The following is a 17742-nucleotide window of genomic DNA, read 5'->3' as shown; positions in this document are numbered from 1 at the left end:
TTTTTTTAGCCTATCTTGGAAAGAAATAGTGTGCTTTTTCATTAGACAGTGAATAAACGTGGTTCGAAAACTGTTAAGTCCAAGCTGACTGGGGCAGGAATTGTTCATTTTTTAAAATTTCAATTTGGATCCGAACTGTTAGCCACTGAGTTGGTTTATTTTATAAAATAAAATGAAAAATAAAATAAAAAATGATGGGTTCATTCAACTGGCTGATCTCCTGCCCAAAGCCACAGGGTGATGCTCCAGTTTTTAAGCAGGATAAAAACAAAATAGCAAAGGCCTCCAGTCCAGAAAGAGACCCCTCACATCCCGGACATAAACTGTTTCAACTCCTTCCTCAAAACGACATTATAGAGCACTGCACACCAGAACAACTAGACACAAGGACAGTTTTTTTTCCCCAAATGCTATCATTCTGCTACAGAAATAATTCCCTCAACACTGTCCAACTATTTACTAAGACTGTATCACTATTTTCTTCTCATCCTTCCTAGTACTTATCTCTTCCCACTTATGACTATAACCATGTTGCTTGTATCTCTACAATTTATAGTTTTATTTGTTTCCCAGTATGGTTGGATTGGTTATTAGTAACCTATGACTATCACTAAGTGTTGTATTTTATGATTCTTGATGAATGTATTTTATTTTTCTTTTATGTATACCGAGAACTTATACACCAAAGACAAATTCCTTGTGTGTCCAATCACACTTGGCCAATAAACAATTCTATTCTATTCTGTTCTGTTCTGTTCTATTCTATTTCTATTCTATTCTTCATCCCGATATTCTATTCTATTCTATTCTATTCTATTCTACTCCACTCCATTCCTCATTCCAATATTCTGTTCTGTTCTATTTCTATTCTACTCCACTCCATTCCTCATTTCAATATTCTGTTCTGTTCTTTTCTATTCTACTCCACTCCATTCCTCATTCCAATATTCTGTTCTGTCCTGTTCTGTTCCGTTCCATTCCATTCCAGGGGATACCCAAGCAAACCACATCAGCAACGTTGCTAAGAAAACTATCCTAAACACATGCCAGTTGCCAAGGGCCTGCATTTTGATCACATGAATGTAGAAGAACTGCACAAGTCTCAAGTGCAAGGACTGGTTGCAAATAACTTTTCTCAGCCCTGTTGTAACTTCGAATGACGCTAAGTGGTTCAGGGGCCGCGATGGCTCAGAGGTCAAAGATGCTGAGCTTGTCAACTGTAAAAATGACAGCTCAGGTTTGAGACCTGAGCGCCGCGCGATGGGTGGGCTCCCATTCTTGCCCCAGCTTCTGCCCACCTAGTTTGAAGGCTCATGTAAACATGAGTAGATGAATAGGTACCACTTTGGTGGGAAGGTAACGATGTTCCGTGCACCTCAGCGTATAGTCATGCTGGCTATACAACCACAGAAAAGTCTTTGGACAACGCTGGCTCCCTCAGCTAGGAAATAGGACATGAGCACCGACCCCTGGAGTTGGACACAACTAGACAGGTAAACGTTCACCTAAACAAATGGTTTTGAGAACTGCCTGTGTTCAGAAGGCATTACGAAAACATGGGCAGAAGCTTAAGCCCTAGGAAGGGCATATTATGTAGAAGAGACTCAAGTTGGCCCTTGAGATATTATGGGATATAGAGGGAGGGGAGGGAAGACACAAGATGCTGTTAAGTGTAGTTAAGAGTGTTAATAAATGGAGTCAGCCTTGGTCTATCGTGCAGAGCTGACAGCATTGTGCTGGAGATATAATGCAGAAAATAGAAAAAAAAAACAAGAATATTGCAGCCTGCAGGTCTTGTTTCTGTTGCAATCCACTCTCGATACTGAAGCCTGAAAATAAGTGTAAATAAATTACAGGTATTCCTGCTTGATAACAAAAAATACTGACAAGCAACTTTTTTTTTTAAACTTTTCTTTATTGAGTCTTTGAAAAACTTTAAATAGTCTTCTTTTTTTTCTATGACATTTCAGGGAAAAAATACTTTTCCCCATTGTGAAGATTGAAATATACACCTCAAAATTGACCTACAAATTGAAACCAAAAATAAACACTTGAACCAATGTCCTTTTTTTTGGTAAACAAAATGTAAACAGTTCGTATGTACAAATCTACAACCATTCCTTTCTGAAAGTGCTCTTTTGCAAATTAATAAAATGTCTGTTTTGAAATTCCAGTGAGATCATATTTTTGAGAGATAAAACTACTTTCTGGAAACCCACTGATTTTATTTTTCTTTCTTTTGTTTTATATACACATTTACATGTAACAAGTCTCCGTTTCTGTCTTTGGGAGTGAAATATTTCCTACTGAAATGCTAAGTTATTAAGATAAAACCCTTTATCAGATTCTTGATAAAGCCCTATTTATACATTACAGCATTTTACAAACATTTTGTTCCGTCTGATACCCTGAAGCAAACAGAAGGGAGACTGGTTTCATGACTAGTGGAAGTACAAAAAGTGTTCCAAAATATTAGGGTAAAACAGGATGCTCAGAGAAGGGAACGCCACATTTCATTTTCATTCACTGTTTTTAAAAATTAATAACAATAATAAAAAGTCTTGGGTCGCTTTTTAAAGGAATATAAAATGAAGCAGCACTTTGGTCAGCAGAGGCCTCTTTGTTCTCCAAAATGACTATAAATTGAATTAGGTAGTGAGAAAGATCAATTTGGGGCTCAATTTGTGGTTGTAAGCCTAGGATTACCTGTATTGTTTGATCATACAAATAAGGTCAAGGTAAGGTTCCACTTCCTGAATTTGATGCAATGGATATGTAGCAGATCATTAAATGGTTAATGAGATTAACAGATTAACCGAGTTGGAAGGGACCTTGTAGTCCAACCTCTTGCCCCAGCAGGAGACCCTACACTATTTCTGACAGATGGCAGTCCAGTCTTCTTGTTCCACCAACCATTTCTAGCATCGTTGCCTTCTGCAACGAATTCGCACACATGACATGGCCAAAGCAATTCAAATGTTGTCTTTTGATTTTAGCATCTAGGGATGTTTCTGGTTTGATACCATTGAACACCTCTTAGTTACTCTGGGTGTCCGTGTTGTGGTTTGCCAGCAGCAGGTGTGGACGGCTGAGGTCTCGGAGAGCGAGGACTCAGATGAGGGGCCTGCGTGTGATGCAGGGATGGGGCCAGGACCATCAGGGAGTGGAAGGCTGCCTTCGAAGATTGTGGAGGCTGGCAGCAATGAGGAAGAGGCCCCCGAGGAGCCTGTGCCCAGTGTGTGTGTTGGCAGGGCTGCTCGAAGGACAGAGCAGCTGCAGCAGCACGGGCGACTCTGGAGCAGGGCTAGATAGTAATGGCCCCTCCCTTAAGAGATAAAAGCCAGCTGAGAAACTGCAGCTCTTTGCAGAAGGCAAAGAAGTTTGATACTCGAGCCTGGCGGATGTTAGAATATCTGAGTTGGTATTTGGAGATTCTGATTTATTGTTTAGGAACTTTATCTGTTGTTCTTGGCAGCCTTGCAAAAACTTGGCCAGGCTCTTCCTTATCGAAGCTAATTAGTTGGAAGCAGCCTTTTATCTGTGAAGAAACAGGGTTCGTAAATGAAACAGTAAAAGGATGCGCTGGTACCTTTGTCTTGTGTTTTCTCACTTGGAACCAGGTTTGGGTCAGAACGGTCCATGAAGACTGTCCATACTGGCCTGTTGTGAAAGACTGTAACTCTTGACTTCAACTGAATGATGGGCACTCTTTTTAGTAGCAGCCTGGTACTTTTTGCCGCGATCTTTGACTCAACCACACCTAAAAGGGAGCTCACAGGAAGTGCTTTCATTACCATGAGACTACAGGGTAGTCCTCGACTTACGACAGTTCATTTGGTGTCCATTTGAAGTTACAACTGCACTGAAAAAAAGCGACTTATGACCATTTCCCACACTTATTACCGTGGTATGATTCCTATTGGTCACATGATTTAAAACTTGGATGCTTGCCAACTGGCTCATATTTATGACGGTCGCAGTGTTCCAGAGTCATTGCTGAGCTTCTCCTGAGCAAAATCAATGGGGAAGCCAGATTCTCTTAACAACCAGAGTTGCTGACTTAACAAGTCACTCAAACAAGAAAAGTCGTCAAATGGAGCAAAATCCACTGAACACGCTTCTCACTTAGCAACAGGAATTCCGGCCTGAATTGTGATTGTAAGTTAAGGACTATCTATTTTTTTCCCCGTCATTGGGTGAAGCAAACTCCAAGCCAGAGTTCTCCAAACCTGCCAACTTTAAGCTTTGCTGGCTGGAGAATTCTGGGAGTTGAAGTCCACAAGTCTTAAAGTTGCCAAGTTTGGGGACTCCCTGCTCCAAGCAAACGTCCCTAATCAGGAAGCAAATCTGCCCGAAGTAAATGAATGATGGTTTCCACCTTAAACATTGAGTCTGACTAGTGGTTCTCTTAGTCCCTCATTTACAGCTCAGGAAGAAGCCGACGCTTCCTTCCGCCGTGGCTATAAAATAGTGGCTTTCATACAGTCTGGAAGCTGGCACCTTCTAAGGGAGTCCTCCTTTAGCAACTGCCTTCTTTAGCGACTGTCCACAGTTACAACATCGGCTAGAGGAGAGCAATTCTCACACATTTATGACCTTCATAGCTTGGTAAAGCAAAGCAAAGCCGAAGTCAGATCTTAAGCGCATCATGGTTTTTCTTTTTCTGCTTCGTTTAACGACCGAACAGCCAGTCCCAACTGTGGTCGCAAAACGAAGATGACCTGTAAGTGCACAAATGAAGTATTGTAGGTGCTTCATATTTGTTTCCTCTTGAGATTCAATAACCTAGGAACTTAACAGACACATATCCCAAAATTGCTAAATCGTTGGCGGTAAGTGACTTTAGAAATTTAAAACATCCAGCTTGATCACACGGTTCCTAGAGAGGACGGTCTAAAAATTCAACGATAAATAAAAGTTGGATACGGAACTGTGGAAAGGTATGGTTCACCAGGGAAATTGGCAGTAGAATGGCAAGAAGAAAAATCTTGTTGTATTGTCCCTTAGATTCTTATAGCTTTCCATAGTATATAGTTTCAGATGTCAGTTTCTTTAAATGGAAGGGCAAATGCTGTTTAAAACCTTCAAAAGCAAGGGGAACTGATGGAATCCACGTTTCAATAATGCAATTAAGATGCAATGGAGCAGCTAGTTTGGGATGACCTTAAAAAACAAAAACAAATTAGCAGTGATTGTATGTGGGGACCAGTAAGAAATCTTGGGCCTCTTGGAAAAGTATGCAAAGTTTAAAACCACCCTGGAAAAAGGGAAGAAGAAGGAGGACAAACCGTTTTCATCTTGTTGAAAAGAAAACGAGTGGATGTGACCACGGAATCACTCTTTGACTTTAGATTTTTATACCGAAAGTATTTTTTCCTAGGGTCAAGCATACATCGTCATCCCTTCGTTATTAGTATGGACTTGAATCTGATAAAAATCTGCCTTTAGATTAGATTTGGGGTCTCCAAACTCAGCCAACTTTAAGACTTGTGGAGTTCAACTCCCAGAGTTCCCCAGTCGGCTTATGTTGAACTGCCCAAGTCTTTAAAGTTGCCGAGTTTGGAGACTCCTGAATTAAATAATAAGGAAGATGAAACCATAAGAATAATATTTCGGAAATCAACGGTGTCTTTTGCAAGGATCAGTCATGCCCAACACAGGGAAGACACGGCTGCCTCCAGATGCTATTCCCATGTTCCTAAGCCCTCCAAAGCATCTTTGGCAGTGCACAGGATTTGAATTTGAAGCACTCTGAACCTCTTTGCAGGGAGTTGCTTTTACAGACACCTAATTCTCCATCAAAGTGCCAGTTTGAAATATGGGAGGCCGAATCCTCCGGTTCCTGGGAAACTGAGAAGCATGGACAGGAACAACGGAAAGTGAAGAGATTCAATACTGAATATTTGTAGCCTTCCAAACGCTCAGCTCCTCACTTGAATATGCAGATAGTCCTTGACTTAAAACCGTCCAAAGTTGCAACAGCAAGTGAAAAAAAGGTCACTTACCACCAATCTCTACCCTCACAACCATCACAGCACCAGTTATGTGGTTAAAATGTGGAGGCTTGGCATGCATTTACGATGGTTGCAACGTCCTGAGATCATGTGATCGCCACTTGCGACCATCCCAGCCGGCTTACGACAAGCAAAGTCAGTGGGGGAAAGCTGGATTAAGTGAGCAACTGACTTAACGATGGCAGTGATTTGCTTAACAACCGGGGCAAAAAAGGTTGCAACATCACGTGCGACCTGTTTAAACAATTGCTTCGCCTAGCGATGGGAATTCTGGTCCGAATTGTGGTCATAAGCAAGGGTGGAATTCTACCGGTTTGGACCGGTTCTATAGAATCGGTTGTTATGATTCTGCGCGGTTCGGAAAACTGGCAATCGTGCCCCTGGCTGGTCCCGCCCCTTTCCGCCCGCCCGCCCCTCCCCTTCCAGTCAGTCATTATTGTGCACGCATGCCCGACATCGCTGACTACGTTCTCTCCCGCCAGTCATTCCTTAAGGTGTTTCTTTTTCCCCTCTCCCGACGATCAGCTGTTCCGATGATCAGCTGTGCCGGGATCCCCCTCGCAAAAACAGGCCCCCCCCGGGAGGCTTCCCTGAGGCCCAGGAGGCAAAAAAAAAACAGGGGCGAGGGGGGTTTCCTGTAAAAAAAAGAAGCCACACCCACCCAGTCACATGGACATGCCCATCTGGCCACGCCCACAGTACCGCTTGTTAAAAAAACTGAATCCCACCCCTGGTTGTAAGTCAAGGACTACCTATACGGAGAAGCGTGCGCGCTGCCCCACAGCCCTGTTTAGACCGTTCTTGGCGAAGATTTGCCGTTGCTTCGAATGTTCAATCGGGTCTTTTACGGAAAAAATATTGGAGAAACTCCACTCCGAGGGACGGAAGGGAAGCGACGTCGGCTTCAACGTTTCGAACGGTGACAGATTTGAGGAACGGATCAAAGCTTCCCTATTTCTCGGTCAGCGATACTTGTCAGCTAAATCGAGCTAGGTAAATACAGATTATGCAGAAGAGGAAACGGAGCGCCGAAAGTTCTGCGCTACATTTAAAAAAAAAAAGCAAAATGAAAGAAGTGTTTCTTTAGGGAAAAAAAAGAGAGGGCGGGAAATCCGGAGACAGCAATATTTCTGAAAAGTATTGTTTTAGGCAACGAAGTCCGCTCAGTTCGCTCCTGGAATTTAAAAAAATTAAAAAAATATGCACTTGCTATAAATAATTTAAAATCTGTTATAATATAACTCTGGTCTGCTTTCTGTCAACATTTCGCACCTTCTCGGCAAACAGTTTCTTTCAAAAGCTTATTTGAGGCAGGTTCGCTTCCCTGCATGTTTCTGCTCCATCCTCAACCTGCCCCTTTTCTGCCACAAAAACGCTGCAGATTCTACGCCACGTGGCTCATCTCTGCCTCAAGATGAAGGGAGACACCCCCCCACCCCCCACACTGGAGCCTGTGTGTGTGTGTGTGTGTGTGTGTCTTTCGTAATCCCGGGATTGTGTTCCCTGCAGGAATTCTCCTTTCGACAAAGGCCCAGGGCCTTTTTCCTCAGTGGAGGAGGAAGCGGGGTCTTTCTGAAGGTTGCGGAGGCGGAGGCTGTTCACCTACGAAGCACCTTGTGACGCGCCCTGGTTCTGTCTAAAGATACGGCTCCCCAAATGTCTTTCGACACTCCATCACGCCGGTACTGGGGGGCCGATCACAGTTGTGGGTGTTCTTGACCTGGTTTGCGGTGAGACGGTCGTAAGCCATTTTGTATTCTCTGTCGAAAGCATCTGGAGGGGGAGGAAGAAAATACCTATAGCACGGGGCTTATACAGGCAGGTAGGCAGATTAGATAGGTAGGTAGGTAGGTAGGTTGGTGGGTCAGTGGGTGGATAGATATGTAGATAGATATATGTTAGAGAAAAAGAAAGACAAACATAGAGATAGAGATTGATGATAGATAGATTAGAGAAAAAGATAGAAAGACAGAGACACAGATAAGAGATTGATGATAGAGATAGATAGATAGATGGATAGATAGATAGATAGATAGATAGACAGATAGATAGATATAGATATATAGATAGAGAAAAAAATAGAAAGACAGAGACACAGATAAGAGATTGATAATAGATAGAGATAGATTAGAGAAAAAGATAAAAAGACAGAGACATAGAGATAGAGATTGCTAATAGGTAGGTAGGTAGGAAGGATAGAAGATAGACAGACAGACAAAGAGAGAAATGGAACAGATAGACAGATAATAAATGATGATAGGTAGCTAATAAACAAATATAAATAGATTAGAAATACATAGATACATAGATATTATATAGATAGATGATAGATTGACAGATAGATGATAGAGGACTCTACACTTTCCAAATACAAATATGCTTTCTAAGCCCAGAAGCGAATGTTTGCAGTAAACATTTAAAGGATGCTTAGGAGAACATCACGGACAACGTACCTATATCGATATTATCTCTTCCAAGAGCAACGAGAGAGAGAAATAGTATCTCTCTATAAAGACTCCTGAAACAAAATAGACAAAAAAAAATGGGGAAGTTTTATTTTTTTAATCTGATTTAAATTTGACGAGGTTTTTTTTCCAACCCCAGTAAGATACCGTTGATTTTTTTTTAACAAAATCATTTCGTTTTCATTATCTTTTTCTTGCCCAGAATGTCGGACCTGTTAGGCACAGAACACAAGGAACAGGAATTCCTCAACTTACAACAATTCAGTTTAGTGACTGTTCGAGATTACGAGGGCACTGAAAAAAGTGACTTATGACCATTTTGCACACTTTACAATCCCCATGGTCACATTATCAAAATTAAGACAACTTTGGCAACTGGTTCAAAGTTATGACGGTCGCAGTGTCCTGGAATCACGTGATCATCTTTTACGACCTTCTAAGCGAAGTCAACTTAACAACCATGTTCCTAATTTAACAATGAGCGTATTGCAGGGGTTCACTTAACAACCGTCATAAAATGGGGCAAAGCAAAACAAACTTCTCGTTTAGCAACAAAAGTTTGGGGCTCTATCGTGGTTGTAAGTTGAGGACTGCCTGTTTAAGGTTTCCGAGCTCTCTAGAATTGCCTTCCAGGAGAAGCAGAATAAAGCGTGGCTTAAAATAGTAGCATATATACTAATAGATAATATAATTTACTCTACTCAAAAGTAAGCTAAGGGTAGAAGGTGGACATAATTTAATTGTGTTGTTAATATTAACAGTGGGTTAAAATATATTGTGAATTTAAAACTTTTAAGGATTAGAAATTGTGGAGATCTTGAGATATAATCCCAATGTCAGCCTTCAATATTTCTATCCTTTGCTTTGCATCTTTCGGCTGCCATAGTAATGGGGGGGGGGGGAGGAGGGGTAAAGAATTGTGGGAAGTGAGCGGAAAGCTTCGAGAATAAATTATAACTTGCGGGTGGGAAAGTTTCTTGTTTATGTTTCTTTGCGGTTCTATGCGGAGGCGCAACTCTTTATCAAAATAGGCCAAGGTCCACGGACAGATAGATGCCTGTATCACCAACTGAAGAGGCCCGCATGACATTATATACAATTTTAATTGGATGGACTGTTTGAACTATTGTGGGTGGGATGATTTGTATATGTATATTTTCGCGCTCAATTCCTCAGAATCAGAATTCCTTTGATGCTACCGCTTGATTTCCAGTAAAAGATATATTTTCTCTAATTAACGGACTCTGAAGTGTTTCTTTCTTGGATTTTGAATGGAGCACCGGCTGACATTATTCAGAATCGGAGGAATTGAGCGTGGTTGACTGAATTTTGTTAAGATTTGGTCCGATTGGTAGTTTTGGATATTTCTTGAGTTCATTCTTCACTGAAATGAGGAGCATCAAGTGCCTGCGAATGGGTGGAATTGCTCAAAATCAAGGGATCACCCTGCAACGGGCCGCAAAAAGGAAGCGGGGGGACAATAAGAAGCGAAGTCTTTTGTGACACGACGAACCCCGTTAAGCACAGAACATATTTGGAAATGTTTAAAAAAATGCAGGCTATTTTTACAGGGAAGTGCTGGTGTAAAAAAATAGCTCGCATTTTACAACGATTTCCAAGCATGTTCCGTTCTTACGGGATAAAATGCCACCTGGAAGCATTTTCTCGAGGAAAAGGTCGACCATTCAGAACTGCTGTGAGCTTGTATTAGAATAAATAAGGCTGGAAGGGGCCTTGGAGGTCATCCAGTCTAACCCCTGCTTGAGCAGGAGACACTTTATACCATTCCAGACAAATGGCTGTCTAGTAGTCTCTTCTTGAAAATCTCCACAGATGGAGCAGCCATAATTTCTGGAGGCAAGTTGTCCCACTGATTAATTGTTCTGTCAGGAAATTTCTCCTTAGTTCCAGGTTGCTTCTCTCCTTGATTAGTTTCCATCCGTTGCTTCTTGTCCTGCCCTTAGGTGCTTTGGAGAATAGGTTGACCCCCCCTCCTCCCTCTGTGATAGCCCCTCAAGTACTGGAAGACACTGATCATGTCACCCGATTCCTTGTTCAAGATGGGCAAGCATACAATTTTTAAAAATAATAATAATAATAATAATAATAATAGTGCAATTAGGGCTTTTTAACTACTAAGCCAGGCCTGTTTTACTGAATGGCTGCAGTCCTGCCAAACACCCAGCCCAAGGCAAGATGCTTCAACCCATCTCAATACAACGTGTGGGACCAAACTAAGGAACCCAGCGGGACAAAAATATCGCAGTATAACTCAAAATCCAGATGCCCCAATTGTTTTGGAAGAGAAGGAACGCGGAAGGAATGAAAAGAAGGGATGACACCATGGCTGTCTTTCAATATATCTAAGGGGCTGCCCCAAAGAAGAGGGAGGTCACCCTGTTTTCCAAGGCACCTGAAGGCAGGACAAGAAGCAACGGACGGAAACTAATCAAGGAGAGAAGCAACCGAGGAGAAATTGCCTGACAAGGAGAACGATTAACCGCTGGAAAGCCTTGCCTGTTGTGGGTGCTCCATCACTGGTGGTTTTTAAGAAGAAATGGAATAAGTTTCTTGCTTTAGCAGGGGGTTGGACTAGAAGACCTCCAAGGTCCCTTCCAACTCTGTTATTCGGAATATTTGGTTCTCCGTTGACCTTCTCAACGAGTGAGTGACTAAATCTTCTGAGTTTTTCCTTTCCTGGAAGAAAGCAGTTTTCCAGACTTTGGTCTTACCTCTGCCTTTTGATCTGAGGTCCTTTGTTTAGCCTCTCCAGGATCTGGCTCATTGGCCCGTAGACATCGTTCGTCTTAATACTCTTCACCATGCTTCTCAAGAGCTCCTGGTTAAAGAAAGTGTCGTCCTTTTGTAGTAAACGAACCACTGGGTATTTCTGAGCTGGAGAAAGACATTTGGAAAGTACAGTGAACAACAACAACAAAAAAAAACAAAACAAAACAAGACTGCCAGCTGGTTTTAAAAATAAAAGTATATCGCATAAAGGCAATTTGGTGAAGCTGGGGTCCACAAATGACATGCGACAGGGAACAGCCAGCCATAAGGAAGACAGTCTGATCCACGACATATATACGGATTTCAAGGCCAGGTCAAAACAGGTAGGAAGACTTTTTGGAAGTCATTTCCACATTATTGCAAGAATTCCTAGGGATTTTATCTCAAAGAAAATGAAACCAGGACAAGAAATAGCTGGGGTGCGGGTGGGGAATGTATACCTAGGCAGGATGCTTTGCTATAAGCCCAAAAACAACCACATAAAATATATACACACACACACACTAGGAAAGGAGAGGGGTGTTTGGTTCAAAGTAAGTCAAGAAACAAATAATTGATCAGCAACAGCGAGACGCAACACAACACTCACTCTCAAACACAAGGGTACGATTTTGACCTGCAAGACAAAAATCGCATGTTCAAACTCCTGATGCTTATCAGTTCCAGGTTCTGACATAGTGGGGAAATCTTTTTTCCATAAAATCGGTTAAGAATACCTGTCACTTACTCTGGGCATTCCATAGAATATAGAGAGGCTGTCCTGGATCTTTGTGCAGTTTCATATTGTCCCACAACATCTGAATCAGAACGTGTTTGCTATTCTCCAAGATACAGTTCCTGGGTATCTGCAGAGGGAGAACACAAAATATTTTGAGTACAGTTATAAAAGCAAAATCACAAGGAAATGCGAAAGAAAAATGGAATTTAGCTCAGGATGAGAAGGGGCACTGGAAATTCCAGAAAAATCGCAAAAATGAATGCTTTCAGTACAGGTAATCCTCGGCTTACAATACTTCATTTAGTGACTGTTCAAAGTTACAACGGGACTAAAAAATGACTTATGACCATTTTTCACACTTACGACCGTTGAAGACTTCCCCACGGTTACATGATCAAAATTCAACGGCTTGGCAACTGTATTAATAACAGTTGCAGTGCCCGAGGGTTATATGTTCACCTTTTGTGACCAGTAGTCAGCGAGGATGCTGGATCTGTAGTAATAACAACTGCGATCATTCACTTAACAATGGTGGCAAGAAAGGCTGTAAAATGGCGCAAAATTCACTTGACTGTCTCATTTAGCAACATAAATTTTGGGGCTCAATTGTGGTTGTAAGTTGAGGACTACCTGTACTTTAACATGACTGTAAAGCAGGCTATACATTCTATAGAGGGAGATTAAAAAAAAATTACACCCATGAGATAAAGCATCCAGTTTAGTTAAAATATTCTTGTAAGGTGTGAAAGGCCAAGTCCACACACAAAGATTCAGTTAAACTGATTTATCGCTAAAAGTCGATGCACAGGAATCTTCTCAATTTAGGAATAGCACCTGTTTGAGTTAGATAAGGGTCAACCATACTCAAAGGGGGTTGGAGTTGGTTCTTTTGTGACTACGCAGCGATTCCAGGCTGATACCCCTTTTCACCCTGCCCCCAGGTTCTGCCACCCCTTTTCTCACAGTTCTTTAAATTACCGTAATGACAACCACAAATTATCTGTTAGATTTCCCCAAACCAAATCAGTGCTTACGGTTAGCATAATGCTTTGCTTTCCGTACCTTGGAGTTTTTATTGCAGTGTTCAGAGGAGAGGATCAATCCAGGCAAGCTACTGGGTAAGTCCAGCCGCCGGAAATACCAGACCAGGTTCCAGAAGACGATGGGATGATGGTCCACAAACTCTGCCACGGTGATCACGTGATCTCCTTCGTTTTCCAATAAGCTCTCAAGCTCTTTCCAGACAACGAGAGGGCTTAGATAAGGAACGGTGATGGGCTCCGGGCTAGGCAGGTGCCACTCCAGCTGCACGGACTCCTGCGATGCCCGAGAGAACGTTAAGAACAAAGCTGAGTGAGAAATCCGTGTTGAATAAACCACGAGAAAGGGGGCCTTGTTTGGGGGACCCTCCTCTTGAATCTCCCAGGTGTTAGGATTTTCTGATTTTCTTGGGCTTTAGAACTTCCGCTTTTGACTACTTTTAACTATAGAGAAGTTTGTCTCGTGGCATGCCGTATCGCAATTAAATGGCATTTTAACGGTTTCTATTGTTCCTTCTCCTAAAGGAGCCCGCAGCCCTGCTCAAAAATAATGTAAAAGACAAGTATTGCTACCACAATTTATGACTCTAGGGATGGCCGGAATTTCTATTGCTGAGCCAGGTGGATGTTATGTGGGACACGCCCGATTTTCTGATTTTTTTTTTTTTTTTTTGCTGTGGTTGTTAAGTAAACCACTGCAGCCGTTAAGCAAATCATGTGATTGTTAAGCAAATCCAGCTTCTCCCATTGATCTTGCTTTGTGGGTTGGGAAGGTGGCAAAAATGGCAAGCACACCTCCTTGGGATGCTGCAACCCGTCACAAACACATGCTGGTGGCCAAGTGTCCAAATCACATGATTGTCAATTCGTAAAACATTCCTATGCCTGTTTTCAAGTTGCCATAGACAAGGGGGGAGGGAATCTGTGAAAATCCTTTATTGCAGAACGTGATTTATGGCACCCAGCCTGTGAACATGCTTCATTGGAGAATCTGATTTATGATACACCCAGGGGTGGGATTCTTCCAGTTTGCCCCTATTCGCTAGAACTGGTTGTTAACCTTCTAAGCAGTTCGGAGAACTGGTTGTTAGAAGAAATTACTGGGCTAATCGTGTCAGGAAGGCAGGAAGGAAACATTCTGGTGTTGCTTACAGAAACGGCCTCTCCGTTAACCCTTATTCCATTCTTGGCAGGACTAGACTTCCTGTCTCAGGACTATCTCTGGAGTTTTTTTCCCCTCCTTTGCTGGTACTTTGCTTGTGTGGAGTGACTATTCAAAGTTACAATGGCACTGAAAAAAGTGCCTTATGACCATTGTTCAGACTTACGACTGTTGCAGCATCCCCACAGCCATGAGAGGCCAGGCAAGGAGATGCATGCCTTGATGTGAGTGATATTGAGTTGGCCACACCCGGCCAATAACATGACCATGTCCACCAAGTCACATGACCACCAAGCCCTGCCCACTACCTAAGCCACGCCCACAGAACCAGTTGTTAAAAATTGGACTCCCACCCCTGGATACACCCAGGGGAAAGGGGGAAACAGGGTCACAGGTGACTGAATTACATAGGCCAGAGTTGGCCTTATTTAGGTTAATGCCGGCATGTTGCTCCTCATAAATCTTTTGAGTTTTTTTTGAAGCTCGGAAGTTTTTTCAAGAGTCATGATTTAATTAAGGCTATCGCCGGAACCCTGACAACGATCCCATGACCATGGGGAGGCTGTGATGACCCTAAAACACGTTTCACAGGGTCACTGTTACGTCAAATGATGGCTAAATGAACGGTTGTGAGTTAAGGACTACCTGTAAAACGATCAACAATAAAATTATCAACCCAACAGCAGGAATGATTTATTTCCCACTGAGATCCCTCTGATCACTTTCAGCAAAGTGATTTTATAATTAAACCTTACAGGGGTTAAAATACTCAGCTAGAAACAGGGAGACGGGTTAAAGTTCCGCCTTAGGCATGGAAGTCAATGGAGTGACTTTAGGCCAATTACCAGGCGATGGTGAGTTCTAGTCCCGTCTTAGCCATGAAAGCCAGCTGGGTGACTTTGGGTCCCTTCCTGTCTCTTAGCCCAACCCAACTTCCAGGGTTGTTATTGATTGATTGATTGAATTTATACTGCTACCTATTTGCACACGGCGACTCAAGACGGCTTACAGAATATAAAACCTCATATCAAAACAATAAAACCAATAAAAGAAGAGCCACATGATAAATTAACATAATAAAATCAACCCCCACAATTTTATTCTGGGGAAATTAAAAAGGAAGAAGGTGTGTTGGATATATTCATCCGCTTGAATTATTTTAAAAAATGATAAAGGCAGGCTACAAACATACAGACACAGGAAGTCTACAGCAATAGCACTTAAGGCTTATATACTGCTTCCTAGTACTTTACAGCCCTCTCTCTAAGCAGTTTACAAAGTCAGCCTCTTTCCCCCAACAATCTGGGTCCTCATTTTTACCCACATCAGAAGGATGGAAAGCTGAGTCAACCTTGAGCCGGTCAGGATCAAACTCCTGGTTATGGGCAGAGGCAGCCTCTAACCACTGCGCCACCCCAGGGCTCTTTATCCAGGCTGTGTTTCACGCCTGAAAATCCAGACGAAGAAGGAATAAAAACACTCGGACTCTTACCGTTCTCCGCTGGAAAGTTGCAGGCAAGCTCCCTGTGGGCACCACACGATTGTGGGTATGGACTCCCACTTCACCTATCTCTAAAGAACTGCATGCACTGATGCTTCTGGACAGAGGGTGGCCAAGCGGTTCCTCTTCGGCTGAAGGGTGCCTCCTCTGAGAAGGGATCTGGATGCTCTTGGCGCAGAAGGTGGTGTTCAAATGTTTCGTCTTGCAGCCGCTGGAAGAGTTTACATATTGACGGGAGAACAACATATACTGCTGAAGAGATTCCAGCGGGGAAGAAGATACTAACATCTGACAACTAAGCTGGAACACAAACAATCTGTCTTCCTCTAGTATTTAAGCCATTTACGGGATAACATAGTTGCAAGGGACCTTGGAGGGCTTCTAGTCTGACCCACTGCTCAAGCAGGAGACTGCAATTCTGGACAAACGGCTGTCTAGTCTCTTCTTGAAAATCTCCAATGATGGAGCACCCATAACTTCTGAAGGCAAGCCGTTCCGCTGATTAACTATTCTCACTCTCAGGAAATTTATCCTTAGTTCTAGGTTGCTTCTCTCCTTGATAAGCGTCCATCCATTAACTCTTGTCCTGATCTCAGGTGCTTTGGAGAATAGGCTGATGCCTTCTTCTGTCATAGCCTCTCAAATATTGGAAGACTGTTAGCATGTCACCCCTAATTCTTCTCTTCAATAGGCCAGGCCTACCTATTTCTCTCAACTGTTCATCGCATGTTTTAGTCTACAGCAAAGGACTTCAAACTCGACAGCTTTAAGACTTGTGGGCTTCAACTCCCAGAATTCCCGAGCTAACATGACTGGAGGAGGAATTCTGGGAGTTGAAGTCCACAAGTCTTAAAGCTGTCGAGTTTGGAGACCCCTGGTCTACAGCATCTGTGTTGCTCTTCTTTGCACTCTTTCTTAGAGTCTCAGCATTTGTCTCACGTGAGTCCCCTTACCATTTCCCCCAATTCTTTTGAAAACATCCTAAAAATTACTTGATGGCTCAAATTATCAACATACATTGCTGCCAGTAATTAACTACATTGATTAAAATAATTACTCCGGCCGATTTTTCAGCAGTTTTATCATATGTTATCTGTATGAAAAGCCAACCTTTTCCCTCCAACGTAGTCACAATCCTAAACTCCTGTGTTCACATGACTTGCTATGCCCAAAACAAACCAATCCCATTTCAGTTGTGTCTTATTATACTGTGTGAATTATCTACTGTGTGAATGTGGTCAATTGATGCACTTGGGGTAGGGCTTTTCCCATGAATTTTGCAAGCCACGTCTCTCCAACCAATTAAACCTTGCCAAGTTTGGAGTGTTGGGGTTCATTCTGAGGAAAAGAAGGTTTTATAAAGGTAGTTACGAACGTTTTTAAAAATCGTGAAATCAATGTACCTGTCTGAAACCATGTCGTTTTGAGCTGGAATTAAAGTTGTAGTAAACCCCGAAAGGGGATCAGCAATGCACGTTTTGTCGGCCTGGTTCATCAAAGAGGACGGAAACTGGATAGTTTCCGAAGAAGGACTGGACTTCAGGAAATACCTACGAAAGAGTTCACGCGATTATGGAATTGTTGCGTGTGGAAAACATGGCCGGTAAAAATTCCCTTCCCAAAGGATCAATCAACAAGTACCTGCCAGGTCCCCGGAGATCTCGGATTTCAATATTCAGGAAAGGCAAGAAGAGATTTCCACAGAAGGGGCAGGTCGTGTTCAGGTTGGAGTCATCCGCTGTCCAGCCTGCCATGATCTCTTCATCGTGAACCAGGCAGTCGCAGGTTCGGCATCGGGAACAGCTTGAGATCAGGACCTGCGGGAGGCACGGAGTTAAAGCCACAGGGGCCATTTTGTCTTTGGTTTGGCGTACAAAACTGAGGCTAAGAAGACGCCGAAAAAGGGGTGTCTCTTTGAGGCAAAAATACTTTTTTTACTTTCCCAGCCTGATGCCCTGCCCTGCAAAAATGAGGATTTTTTAATGTCATTCTTTTAAATAAATTTATACATGTTTCCAGAGCAGGAAAGCTGAGTTTGCAATTGTGGTCAGC

The 17742-nt window shown here is 42.6% G+C and overlaps 1 protein-coding gene across 3 annotated transcripts in view; it reads right to left on the bottom strand.

The window, feature by feature from the left end:
• Positions 1-3590: 3590 nt before the first annotated feature.
• The window catches only part of DENND4A (DENN domain containing 4A), an 89510-nt gene continuing 75358 nt past the window's right edge, over positions 3591-17742 (bottom strand). For 2 of the 3 annotated variants that reach the window (XM_026709249.2, XM_087941837.1), the window contains exons 24-31: positions 17332-17507; positions 17094-17240; positions 15682-15901; positions 13050-13304; positions 11997-12114; positions 11212-11374; positions 8468-8532; positions 3591-7787 (exon numbers count right to left, since the gene is read on the bottom strand). In XM_026709249.2, the coding sequence (XP_026565034.2) occupies positions 7651-7787; positions 8468-8532; positions 11212-11374; positions 11997-12114; positions 13050-13304; positions 15682-15901; positions 17094-17240; positions 17332-17507 (1281 nt within the window). In that variant the 3' untranslated portion in view covers positions 3591-7650. Of the gene's footprint in view, positions 7788-8467; positions 8533-11211; positions 11375-11858; positions 11886-11996; positions 12115-13049; positions 13305-15681; positions 15902-17093; positions 17241-17331; positions 17508-17742 lie in introns of all 3 variants that reach the window. The other variant, XM_087941836.1, reaches the window with a different exon arrangement.

Source organism: Pseudonaja textilis, chromosome 13, assembly GCF_049901715.1.
Source record: "Pseudonaja textilis isolate UNSWEBS1 chromosome 13, rPseTex1.2, whole genome shotgun sequence".
Classification (NCBI taxonomy): Eukaryota; Metazoa; Chordata; class Lepidosauria; order Squamata; family Elapidae; genus Pseudonaja; species Pseudonaja textilis.
Note: the sequence above shows the minus strand (reverse complement) of the source record. Positions and strands in the feature narration are given on the sequence as shown.